The 13,324-nt window shown below is 45.2% G+C and overlaps 1 protein-coding gene across 5 annotated transcripts in view; it reads left to right on the forward strand.

Annotated features, from left to right (window-relative positions):
• NISCH (nischarin) overlaps positions 1–13,324 on the forward strand; it is a 93,984-nt gene that overhangs the window by 29,405 nt on the left and 51,255 nt on the right. Inside the window, exon 1 of one of the 5 annotated variants that reach the window (XM_039546403.1) lies at positions 8,872–9,035. The exons of the other annotated variants lie outside the window; for them this stretch is intronic. Coding sequence (XP_039402337.1) covers positions 8,949–9,035 — 87 coding nt within the window. The 5' untranslated portion in view covers positions 8,872–8,948. Of the gene's footprint in view, positions 1–8,871; positions 9,036–13,324 lie in introns of those variants that run through there. 5 annotated transcript variants of the gene reach the window in all.

A 13,324-nucleotide genomic window follows, 5' to 3' on the forward strand; every position in this document is an offset into this window, starting at 1 on the left:
CTGTAATTAATTAAGTGAATACTGGCAAATATTTGTGTCAGGCTATGGGTCTGATCCTCTGGAATTCCCTGGCAAATTTCCCTTTGAAGTCAATGAGAACAGAAGGGTGTTCGGAACTAAATATTGGGCATCTGTTTTGGACAGCTAGACCCTTTCTTTATAACACGTTGGACCCAAAGCCTGGATCCAAACACTCCCAATACCTGGAATAGTTTGGATCAGAACCCAAGCTCTGTGGCTTGGGCCTATCTCTGCTTTCTTTTTTTATAGAGGACAAACAAGTGGAAGAGCTTCCAATGAACAATTTATATACATTTCTCCTCTTCAGAAAGTGAGTAAGCAAAAGAGGCTGCCACTTCAGTTGGTACTATTTCTATCTCACTGCACAGCTATCAGGGACATAATACAATGGGCCATTGAGGTTCATCTACAACTGTGCCACTCACTCACTGAGTGACCTTAAGCAAATCACCTAACCTTTCAGTGGCTCAGTTTCTCTGTCTGCAGAATGGAGATATTTAATACCTAGCCACCTTTATAAAACACCTTGAGAGATGTTAAAGAAAAGGCTATTAAGTGCCACTATTATTTTATTGTATTTTAAATTCTCAGTTACCTTGGTGATGCTCATGAGTGACTTCACGACTCCCTAGTCACTCACAAATGTTGGCCCAAATCCTGCCCTCAGTTATACTGGTGCAAATCCATTGAAGTTGGTGAGTTTACTCTGGATTTACTCCAGTGCAGCTGAGAGCAGAATCTGGCTCAGCAGGAATAAACTTATTATTATTAACTGTACTATATGCATAAATAAATATATGAAGAGTGTTTGGCACACTGTTAAAAATCTTAATCTACAAATATGGAATCCCTGGCGAGGTCATTTTCCTTCAGTAATCCAGGGCTCCCTCTTGTGTCCAAATGCAGACAGCAAGAAAAAGTAGCAAAAGAAGTCATCCAAATGTGACACCAGTGTGTTTCTTGGACTGTTTTACAAATTAGCCAATACTGAAAGCAACCGCTATCTCTGCCCTATTGAGAAAAGGGATGTTCTGTAGGGGAGTGGATGGCTCTTAGGACTGGTAACATGATGTAGCGCTTAGGTCAGTAATGATCATTAATGACCTAATTTCCAGAAGTGCTGAACACCCACTTAGTTGCAAGTTTTGGGGGCTCTGCACCTCTGAAAATGAGGCTAAAGATGGTCTATGTGAAATGAGTTTGGTGGCCTCTGTCCAGTTCCCTTTGGACAGGTATCCACATTGGTGCTGGTCAAAAGATAGGAAAATGATTTTGCAGTTTTCAAAGTTTTATTTTTTTCTGTTTTACAGACATGGAAATGAACCTGTTTTCTGTTTTTCTCAAAAAAAATATGCAATATTATTTACTGAAATTGACTATTTTTCATTTATTGGCCATCTGGTTTTCAGAAAGAAAAGATGGCTTCCAGTAACTGAGAAGTTTTCATACCAAAAAAATTACCAAAAATACCACCAAAAATGTAACCAAAAAGGAACTTTTGATTAATGCTAACAATAGTTTGCAAAAAGGTCACTTTTCCATGGGTGGGGGGGAGAGGACATGTTGTGCAAATATTTTGACCATCTCTAATCCCTAATCCATAATCTAATCCATTAGCATTAATTGGCAGCCTTGCTAGTGGTCGCAGGGAGGCCAAGAACCAAATGGCCACAGGAACACTCCCTTAAGAAGTAGTCCTTCCAGGTTAGGGTGGATGCACATTGCCAGAGTGGCAGAGGAGAAATCTGTTGTACAGCTGCCTGTGCCTTATCTGTTCTGTGGTCTCCTGCTAGCCTTGTTATACCTGTTCACCACACACAACCGGCCTCTCCTCAGCATCAGCCCAACACAGAAATTAAAAGAAAAAGGTTATTTTTTTTCTTTTTAGAGCATATTAGCCTTTGGAATTTGCTCTGAGTAGAGGTTCAGTGCTTTGAACACACAAAGGTCAGCACACAGCAAAGTGCTTCGTGGCTGTGAGTCATGGCCACTTTTCAAGAATACACTGTGTTAAGGGAAACTGAAGCACAAAGAGCTCAATTTGTCCAGGAACATTCAATAGACTGGGAACAAAACCCAGGAATCGTGACTTCCAGTCCCCCTGTTCTAACCTCTTGACTGCACTTCTCTCTAGCTAACAGTTTGATTGAACTAATGTAATTAGGGGCTTTATAATCAATACAGAGTAGTAGTTCAATTTGGGTGTTATGAATAGTATAGCATACTATACAATAACAATTCTTTGTCAGAAAAGTTCTTTTCACATCTGATATGTTATTTTATCCACTTTTGTTTCCCAGGCTGATAATATAGGATTCTGTGCCAAAAAATGCCATACTCATTTCAGGGAGTTAATGTGTAAATCTCTTTATGACTCCACCCACAACAGCCTTGAAGGTCCATTGTGAAGCAAACCCATAGTGGGTGTTATTCTGAGCGTGACACCCAGTTCATGCTCAATTCCTGCCACTCTGGGAGGTGATTGCTATGAGTCATTCTCCCATGTAAAGCCTCTGGGATGCTATAGTATTTTTAGTGCCTGGTCCAAAGCCTTTGGAAGGCTTTGGCTTTTGATCAGGCCCTCCGAGAAGCAAAACAGTGATTTAGTTAAGGTGAGCGGAGATTGGAAAGCTGTAACACATCTCAGTCCATGGTGTTTTGAGAAGGCAGAAGGGTAGGTGTTTTTCTCTGCTCACCCACCCTTGCTGTAAACAGCACAGTGCCTGTTCCCTGTGAATAAAATCCCTGTTCGCTCATTACTAGTATTTGTCTCCACTGAATGAAAACTGCAGTCACTGTTTGTTTATGTGGAATTATACAGAGAAAAAAATAGCATGCTCCTCTTAGCAAATGGATGTCTGATACATATCAAGCTCTCTTCCCTCCCTGCCTCCTGATTGCTGTGATGGGGAAACTGCCTTTTGGCTGCTTCAGGTAGAGAACTTCTCTTTTCTCCTCCCTCCTCTCCACAGTTGGAGGGAAACTCTTTCTCCCCTCACTGTCCCTGCCTCTTGCTTGCTGCCAAGAAAAGGTGATTCTTTCTCCTCCTCAACCCAGCCTCCTGATTTCTGTGAGTTGCTAGGACTGAAGTGCTGCTGTTGGCAGGTGGCTGCATTTCAAGGAGTCCCATCTATTGGAGAGGGGTTACACCTACACCAATGTTTGTTCATTGTAAATAAGTGTTGTGGTGCTACAATGATGGAAACAAAAAAATCTGTGAACCACAGAAGCTGCAGGGGGAAGAGGCCAGATGTAGTAGCTGAAACTCCTTGAAACACATTTTAAAAATGAAATTATTTGACAGTGTCCCTTTAAAAACTAACCTGCTGTTTTGGAAAATCGGTCTCAAAAGCTGTCCCTTATTTAAAAAGACAACACTAGCACAGTAATGTCTCTAATCATTGTGGTGTTGTAAATTGCAGTGCTTTGCACAATTAGGTAGAATGCTGTAGTTCATTTTTTTGTGAGGATTGTGGAGGAAAGGATGAAACTGACTACAAACACGAAGTAAAATTAACCAGACTAGTTCCCTGTCCGGACAGAATTAACCACAAAACCTGAACAAATAGGAGCGATGGGGAAATGTGAATTCTTTCATTTTTAATATTCTGAAGCATTGTTAGTAACAATGAAAAACTTTCAGTATATAGTCTGATCCTGCTGTCCTCATGGAAGCAAAACTCCTGCTGATTTCCTTGGCTGTTTGCTCTCCATTTTGATCATCACCCTCCTTTTGTGGGCAATCAAAATGCAGTGCTGGTTACTGGGGATTGTTTCAAAATGCATGCTCTGGCAGTTGTGTGAAGGCCCCGAATGCCATCTGCTTCTGAACCCCCCTCTAACCTTTAGATGTGACCCCCAGGGAGCAGCATAGAGGATGCTTATACATAATGTAGCCATTCTGGGGATAAACAGAACATCAATCTGCCTGATTATCAATACAGCAGAAATTCACTTAATCTGGAGCTCATGGGAGGCAGTACCTTGTGGGCAGCAGGCTCTCTGTGGTACAATAACTGTCATTTCTATAACCTCATTTGTCTGTTAATCAAAACCATCTAAAGAGAGGAGGGTGAGAGTGTTGTGTACTGATTTCAACCCATTTTTTGATGCAGCTATAGTCCACTTCACACGCTTTGGCAGTGGCTCTAAGAGTGACTGTCTTTGGTTACACAAACGGAAATCAGAAAGGGGAAGGGTGTAAATCTCTGAGCTTGTAAGAAAGATTTTTTCCCCACTAGTCACAAGGGAGGGTTTGATATGGCAAGGGGCTGTAAGATATTGAGCATGCTCCTCTCCCTGCAAATCAACTGCAGATAAGGTGTCTAGCTCTTAAGAAGATCAGACCTTTGTGAGCTCTTGAATTTATTCAAGCAGGTTAAACACTCAGGGTCAAATTTTCCTCTGTTACATCGGTTCAACCCTGTTAATTTCAATGGAAATTAAATGGTGTAATGGAAAGGGAAATTTCACTCTTGGTACTAAAGTAGTAGTGTCATGTGATTCTATCCTCAATAGACTAAATTCAGCACTGATTTACATCCTGTGTAACCCCAGGTTAAATCAACACAGACTCTGACCCTGTGTTTGCCTAGTAAAGTAACTGAACTACATAAGAATGGCCACAGAGGATCAGATGGTATAATGGCAGAGCCTAATTCTGGCAATTAATTGGTTTTTGACTATTAGCGGTAAATATGCCCAATGGCCTGTGATGGGATGTTAGATGGGGTGGGATCTGAGTTACTACAGAGAATTCTTTGCTGGGTGTCTGGCTGGTGAGTCTTGCCCACATGCTCAGGGTTTAGCTGATCGCATATTTGGGGTCAGGAAGGAATTTTCCTCCAGGGCAGATTGGCAGAGGCCCTGAGGTTTATTCGCCTTCCTCTGCAGTGTGGGTAGGGTGACCAGATCACCCAGGTCAAATATTGAGACACGGGGCGGGGGCAGAGGGGAAAAAAATGGCGGCAGAGCAAAAAAAAAAAAATCCCCCACCCCTGATTCCTCCTCCCTCCGCAAGCACTGGAGGGAGGCCCGGGAGACTCAGGGGAACGTGGGACCGGGGTGAGTGTGAGTCCGGCCTGGACCCGAGCAGGCAGGACTCAGACATGGTACCTGGAGGGAGAGTAGGGGCTGGCCCGCGGGGCCAGGCGACGGCTGTTCTCCCCACCTAGGCAACAGGACTCGGGAGCAGCTGCTGCTGCAGCTCCCACTGCCGCGGGGGGAGGAAGCGGCCGCTGGCCAAGCTCGGCGGCTGCGGCTCTGGTGCCCACGAACCCCCCGAGCCTGGGCCTGCTGCGGGGACCCAGCGCACATGCTGCGCGTGCCCAGCCCCTGGCCAGTCGCGTCTGGGCTGGCTGCCCAGCTGGCGCAATCCCACGGGCGGCCCCGGAGTGGGGGCAGCAGGCCCCAGCCCCCCCATTCTGCTTGGGTCCCGCAGGGGAACGAATGGGGCTGGGCTGCCGATGCCTCCACCGCGGGATTGCACCAGCCAGGCAGCCAGCCCAGATGTGACTGGCCAGGGGCTGGGCGCAGCATGCGCGCTGCTGGGTCCCCGCAGCAGGCCCGGGCTCGGGGGGTTCAGGCCCGGGTGCCAAAGCCGCAGCCGCCGAGCGCCACGTGCTTGGCCACTTCCTCCCCCCGCGGGAGTGGGAACTGCTGCAGCGGCTGCTCCCGAGTCCCGCTGCCCAGGTGGGGAGAACAGCCGCCGCCTGGCCCCACGGGCTGCCCCCCTACTCTCCCTCCAGGTACTGCGCCTGAGTCCTGCCTGCTCGGGGCCAGGCCGGACTCACACTCACCCCGGTCCCGCGCTCCCCTGCGTCTCCTAGGCACGGCGTGCTTGGCAAGAGGCGGGGATTTGGGGAGGGAGCCAATGAGGCAGTGAGGGGGCAGGGATGGGGGTGGGGATTTAGGGAGGGATCCAATGGGGAAAGGAGGGGGCGGAGTCGGGATGGGGTAGGGCGCGAGCCCTTTTGGGCTCCGGAGCCTTTGCTTGTTTGTCCAATGTCCCAACCTAACATTGGTCGGGACGCGGGACAAACAAGCAAATATCGGGACAGTCCCGATAAAATCGGGACGTCTGGTCACCCTAAGCGTGGGGCATCTGTCACTTGCTGGAAGATTCTCTGCACCTTGAAGTCTTTAAACCATGATTTGAGGACTTCAATGGCTCAGACATAGGTTTGATATAGGAGTGGGTGGGTGAGATTCTGTGGCCTGCGTTGTGCAGGAGGTCAGACTAGATGATCATAATGGTCCCTTCTGACCTTAAAGTCTATGAGTCTATGAGATCAATGGACAATCTAGCCTAGTATCCTGTCTTCCCAAAGTGGTCAGTGCCACATGCTTTAGAGGGAATGAACAGAACAAGGGCAATCATCATGTGATCCATCCCCTGTTGTCCAGGCTCAGCTTCTGGCAATCAGAGGTTTAGGGACATGCAGACCATGGGGTTGCATTCCTGACCAGCTTGGCTAATAACCATTGATGGTCCTATCCTCTGTGAATTTATCTAATTCTTGTTTGACCCAGTTATACTTCTGACCTTCACAACATCCCTGGCAATGAGTTCCACAGGTGGACTGTGCATTGTCTGAAGAAGTACTTCCTTACGTTTGTTTTAAATCTGCTGCCTATTAATGTCATCAGGTGACACTTGGTTCTTGTATTATGTAAAGGAGTAAACAGCACTTCCTGATTCACTTTCTCAACACCAGTCATGTTTTATAGACATTTATCATGTCCCCCCCTTAGTCATCTCTTTTCCAAGTATGATATTCTTGTGTAATGCTTCTTTAGACAGTGATAGGAGAAATGGCTGATGGGACGCTGACTGCATATGCTAATCCTGCCACCCACGCACAGTTGAGAATTAATTAGGAACAGGAGAACAGGATCAGACAAGATGACAAACATGCCAGTACAGCAAATTGTTATTTACTTAAGAAGATGGAACATTCAGAGGGATCTTAATTAAAATTGCTCTCTAAAAATACTTATCTCATTATGACACAGTGCTTAGCAGCAGCTCTTTGTGACACTGTAGTGATGGCAGAAGACCTTCTTCCTGGAATGTATTCAGCATAGGTCTTTGTCTTCTCACAGGCATGATCCTCTTTGAAGTCACAAGCTGTGGGAAAGAAGGGCAGCATTCCCACGCTCAGGGAAAAATTAAAAAAGTATGCATTTATCAAGCTGGCATTTGCCCTCGGTGGAAGACTTGTCCTGATTATTTACTGTCCAATCCCAAGGTGCTCCTTTCTGTTCTCAAGACACTGAGACTCTCAGCACTTATTCGATTATTCAGTTTTCCCATCTATAAAATGGGACTAATGATACTTATCTCCATTGTAAACTAACTGCTTTGAGATCTACAGATGAAAAGTGTTACATAATGTAAAGGGGAATAATGATACCTTCTTGATAAAGCACTTTGAATTCTACTTCTGAAAAGTTCTATATAAGAGCTAGATACTATTAATCATAAAATAATATTGGGACAAATTCTACCCTCACTTATAAAGTGTAGTGTAAGCAATGGCGGAAATTAGACTGTCCCCTGCACTGATTTGGAAGATTCTATTTACATATGGGCCAAATTCTAGTTTCAGTTACACCCCATGCAACCCCACCCATTTCATGGGACATATCTCAGATCAGAATTTGCTTCATAGTTCTCCAAAGGTCTTTATCTTAATTGCATTAAATTAACACCCAATTCTAATCCTTATTTTTAATTAAGTCTTCTATCATCTCTCTCTCTCTCTCTCTCTCTCTTCCCTTCTCCCTCCTATTTTCTCTATTTTCTAACTTCTTTACAGTACTTCAATCAAGTTGAGCCTAATTCAATCCTTAATTGCATGGATATAACTGAGGGGAGAATTTTCCCCTTTGCTTTCTTTGTTTGGCATCCTTAGATTCTCTGCTTTCTTCTCTAATGTCTGCATCTGGGGCTATATTCTGTTCTCAGTGACACTGGTGTAATTTGGACTACAATGCAGTCAATGGGCCAGATCCTTATTGCTGTAAATGGAGTTAACAAAGTGGCTTCAGTGAAGTCAAAGAAGTTATGCCGATTTACACTAACTGAAGATCTGGCCCCATGGATTAACATTGTTGTCGCTGAGGTCAGAAACTGTTCCACTCTCTCTGTTCAGCCTAAATTGCCATTTCCAGGTACCCTGGAACCTTCTAATTATGGCAATCTTCTGATTAAAGTGCCTGTCCATGTCAGGCAGGGGCAACTCTGGGGCAAGGTTTCCTCACAGAGCTGTTCTCTTGAGATGTTTGTGAAAGCTGCCATTACTACATTCTTATGCTGTCATCAGCCTGAAAGGCAGGGCAGTGACCATTAGATGAGTAAGACTTCAATCGGCTATTACAACAGTAAATATATCACTATTCTCTACCATATTTCTTTTTATTTCCAGTCCTATGTACCAGGGAGGGTATGCACTGGAGGAAGCTCGTACCGGCTCCTGCAAAAATGATGTACTAGGTAGAGTGTATTGCATGAATAACCCTCCTGGCCTGATCCAAAGCCCCGCCCCTAAACTGCAGGCCCCGCCCTTTGAGCCATATCACCGCCCCTAAACTGAAGGTCCCGCCTCCTGCGCATCAGGCCCCGCCCCTCCAGTGCTACGTCCCGGCCACCGGCGCTGCCTCAGACTCGCCTGGTCCTAAGCCCCGCCCTTCCCGTGTGCCTGTCCGCGGTGCAGGTTCCCAATAAAGTTGCCGTGGTTGGGGCGGGCCCCTGCCTGTGGGGCGGCGGGGGGAGGGGGGAGAGACAGAGCGGGATGCAAACAAACATGGCGGCGGCGGCGGCGGCTGGTGCGGGCGGAGGCGGCGCCGGGGCCAGGCGGAGGAGAGCGGCCGAGTGAGCGCCGCGCAGCCGGAGCCCGGACAGCCGGACCCCCGCGGGACAAGGGATGGAGGCGGTGGGGGCCGGGGAGGAGGGTGAGGAGCCGCCCAAGGAGGCCCGGATACTCGGCTCCGAGCTGGTGGAGAGCTACACGGTGAGGGGCCAGTGGGGCCGGGGCCGCCCCCAGGGACCAGCGTGGGGGTAACGCTGGAGGGCCGGGGCCATCCCCGGGGACCAGCGTGGGGGTAACGCTGGAGGGCCGGGGCCATCCCCGGGGACCAGCGTGGGGGTAACGCTGGAGGGCCGGGGCTGTCTGTGTGTGGGGGGTAACGCTGGAGGGCCGGGGCTGTCTGTGTGTGGGGGGTAACGCTGGAGGGCCGGGGCCATCCCCGGGGACCAGTGTGGGGGGTAACGCTGGAGGGCCGGGGCCATCTGTGTGGGGGGTAACGCTGGAGGGCCGGGGCCGTCCTTGGGGACCTGTTGGGGGATGGGGCTGGAGACGGGGAGTGGGACCAGTCGAGGGCGCTATCCCATACATGGGGTGGAATGGGATCGTGGGAAGCAGAGAGGGGAGTAGGTTGCCAGCAGGTCCCATGGGTGAGATGGGGCTGGTGGGAGGGGAACAGGACAACCCCCAGTAGGGTGACCAGACAGTAAATGTGAAAAATCGGGATGGGGTGGTGGGGGGTAATATGAGCCTATATAAGAAAAAGATCCCAAAATCAGGACATATGGTCACCCTACCCCCCAGTGCACTAGTACCAAGCTCAGGGTCTCCTCGGCGAGTATGGAAGGGAGTTGTCTGAGTGCTGGCTTGGAATAGCGATGTGGCCAGTTTGGATATCCTCCTCATTTCAATCCTCCCTCTACTGCCCTGGGGATAGGAAGAGCAGAATTTTCAAAAGTGCCCAGTCTCCACTATTGGGGCCAGATTTTCCAAGTGCTCAGTACACTGGAGAATGAGCCTTTCTTCAAAATCTGGCCCCAGTTGCTGGTGCTGAGCCCTTGAAAATCTGGCCCAAGAGCTCATTTGAAAAATTAGCCCTGTGGAGCAAAGCAATGCCGTTTATTTAGCAGGATTTGTATGAGTGGCTATCATGTTCTTAGCATGTATTTGCTGTGAGAATGTCAGTAAGGGAAGATAGCTTTTAAACTTAGACTAAATTAAAGATTTTAGTGGTTGACATAATGAAAACATTTTAAACCTATCTTCCAGTTGAAAAGTTTTCAGAGTTTTCCTGGGGAAAATCAGATGATTCAGGGAGGGTGATTGGGGTTAAAATTCTCAGTAAACATTTCTAAGTTTACTTAACTTGAGGAAGGAATTTAAAATGCCATATGTAGCATGCAAATTCTTTTTTTAACTATGTATATAGGAGTTACACTATATAAAATAGTTCCTTGATCTGTTTTTCAGGAAGAAGCTGTTTAGAATTAAAAAAAAGTAATTGCACGTGTCCATCACTCTGTTTATATAAGTAAAAATTTGTTCTCCTCCTAGTTTAGTTTACTATGATTAGAACAATCTCTTCTCACTGAATCCATCAGTATGGCTGCACAAACTTCACTCTGCACACAGAATGAAGTGCTCAGAAAATTTTTAGAAAATTTAAAGGGACATTATAAACTTAAAAATGACCCTTTCTGATTTTTTTTACCTGCTATTGTTACAAGTAACATCTATGCTTACTGTAGCTGAACATTTTTTTTGAAAAAAAATCCTGTCTTTTTCCACGTTACCTCTGTGAACAGGGCTTCTGGAACAATTTATATAGCGGGGTTGCTGGGAGTCATTGAACCAAACTATAAATCCTGTATATGATGGAAACTGTTTGAAGCCAGGGGTGTGGCAGAATCCCTAGTTCCCAGCACCTGTATTTGTGAACCTTCACACAGTTTTTAAATAGGAAAGTCTGTTGAACCAGAGGACTCAGACAGATGTAGTGCTTGAAATTCTGTAACTGTTTAGGTTGACTAGATTTCAGGTTAGTGTTGTCCCTTTAAACATGTGTAATGTGACTATTCTCCTTATGTTTTCCACACTTTGCTGTACAGTAGGGGTTCTCAACCTTTTTCTTTCTGAGGCCTTCCCAACATGCTATAAAAATTCCATGGTCCAACTGGGCCACAACAATGGTTTTTCTGCATATAAAAGCCAGGGCTGGTGTTAAGGGGTAGTAAGGGTAATTGCCTGGGGCCCCACACCATAGGGGGCACTGTGAAGCCAAGTTGCTCAGGTTTTGGCATCAGTCATGGGTGGTGGGGTTTGGGGCCCAGGCTGTATCCTGCATGGATGGACTTCAGCTTTCTGCCCTGGGCCCTAGTGAGTCTAATGCCAGCCATTCTTGGTGGCACCCCTGAAACCTGCTTGTTGTCCCCTGGAGGTCCAGGACCCCTGGTTGAGAACCACTGCTGTACAGGATACTCCTTTATTGGGGATAGTAAATCAAAACATAGGTATCTGCTGAATATTTCAATTAACTTGGTTAAGAGGAGCATTCAGCATGTTAGTTTGTTAGAAAACCTATCAAGAATTTTCTTATCAATGTTCTGACTAGTCCTCTTACCCTAGTTATAACAAGCATTTTTTGTATATTTATATTGTTGCTGACGTGCTAAAAGTGTACTGTATAGCTGGAGACACAGTTCCTGTTCCAAGGAACTTACTTTAAAAGACAAAGACCAGACAATGCATTAGGAGATCCTGACCAGAGCATTGTGATAATTTAGAACCTTTTTGCTTTGTTTATGAACTGAAGTGATAATGATGTTGTTGAGCAACTTCTACGTTTATTTTTGTTTAATGATAATGGAGATTCTGGAAATCATAGTATGTTGGTGCTATGTTCTGTGGATAAGGTAAGAGACTTGTTTAATATTTTTGTAGGTTCTTCCTCCCTGATATTGTTTTGGGTGTAGCGTGCAGAATCTGACAGGATTAACACTGCAAAATAGAGATTCATATTATATAGCAGACTTTGCAGATGGACATTATATAACAGACTAGACAGGGCTGCTAGAGATGTGAAGCATTATCTAAACATTGAAACAGGGGGTCTCATAACCCTGATTCCACACCTCTCTCTACTTTATAGTCCACCTCCTATCTTGACAGAGTAACGGAGCCTAGATGGAAAGCATTTGTACTAAATATATTTGTTCTTCATCCCTGGATCACATCTTTGTATCCTATTTTACTACTGTAGTGTTAGCAGAAAATCAAAGTGTACTTACATGACTGTTAATTTTTTCTCCTCTTCTAGTTCTCAAACACCCAAGTGTTTCCTAAAGATTTGACCTAAAATTTAAATTTTATAAAATCAAGCTTTTATAAAACCTAAGGGCAATAGTAATGTTTCTATACATTTTTTTAAAAGTCTACAGATTTTTAAAAAAATAAACATTTGTCTTCAATGTTTGGAACTCAAACATTGCAACACTGAGAATTTGAAAGTGAAAGAGGCTGCACAAAAGTGAAATGACTTAATTGTTTTTTTCCAATCTGAGAAAAATGTGAAAAAATATAATTAGCAGCAAACTGAATTTTTGTAACTTTCACTTTAGGTAATCCAAGGTAGTGGTAACAATATTTATATTGTGATTTTTAAGTTCTCTCCTTAAATTTTTTTTTTAAAATGGCCTGGTGCTGGGTTTTAATAAGGTGCACCTTCATTAAAAACACTGAATTAAATAAAGAGGAAATAAGGTAAAAGTCCACCTGCACTTTGAATTTTCTGCATGAACTTTTATTTTATGATGTTGGTTTTAAAAGAATCAGCATGCTTTAGCATGATTTCTTCTTATTTTCTTGCACCCCATGAGACTACTGAATTCAAGAATGTCACAGAGACTAGAAAAATTTCAAGAGCCATTTTAATGCCTGTATCTTCATAACAGCTTTGTCCTGTAAGATATCATCGGGGTAAGACAACAGTTCTAGGTGGCTTAAACACATGTTAGCAGTCCTCACTGAAATTGTTACAGGTGCTGAGGAATGGAAAGAAGGATTATGTATGAAACCAGGGGTTCTCAAACTTTTGTACTGGTGACCCCTTTCACATAGCAAGCCTCTCGACCCCTTTTATAAATTAAAAACACTTTTTAATATATTTAACACCATTACAAATGCTGGAGGCAAAGCAGGGTTTGGGGGAGGAGGCCAACAGCTTGCGACCCCCCCCACATATAATAACCTCGTGACCCCCTGAGAGGTTCCGACCCCCAGTTTGAGAACCTCTGGGTAAAGCTAACCTGACAGAAACTAAACTTGCTGTTGAGTCTCCCTTGGTCTTTGAAAACATTTATCAACGAAAATGTGAAGAGTCAGGGCTTTCTCTTGTTTTTACTACCTTTGTATTGTTCTGCTTGCAATGTAAGCTTTAGGCATACCACAGTTTTGTCCTTCCTACTTATGTCATTGCTATTAGATGCTCACTGAAGGTT

This window comes from Mauremys reevesii, linkage group 7 (assembly GCF_016161935.1).
Source record: "Mauremys reevesii isolate NIE-2019 linkage group 7, ASM1616193v1, whole genome shotgun sequence".
In the NCBI taxonomy this organism is placed as follows: domain Eukaryota; kingdom Metazoa; phylum Chordata; order Testudines; family Geoemydidae; genus Mauremys; species Mauremys reevesii.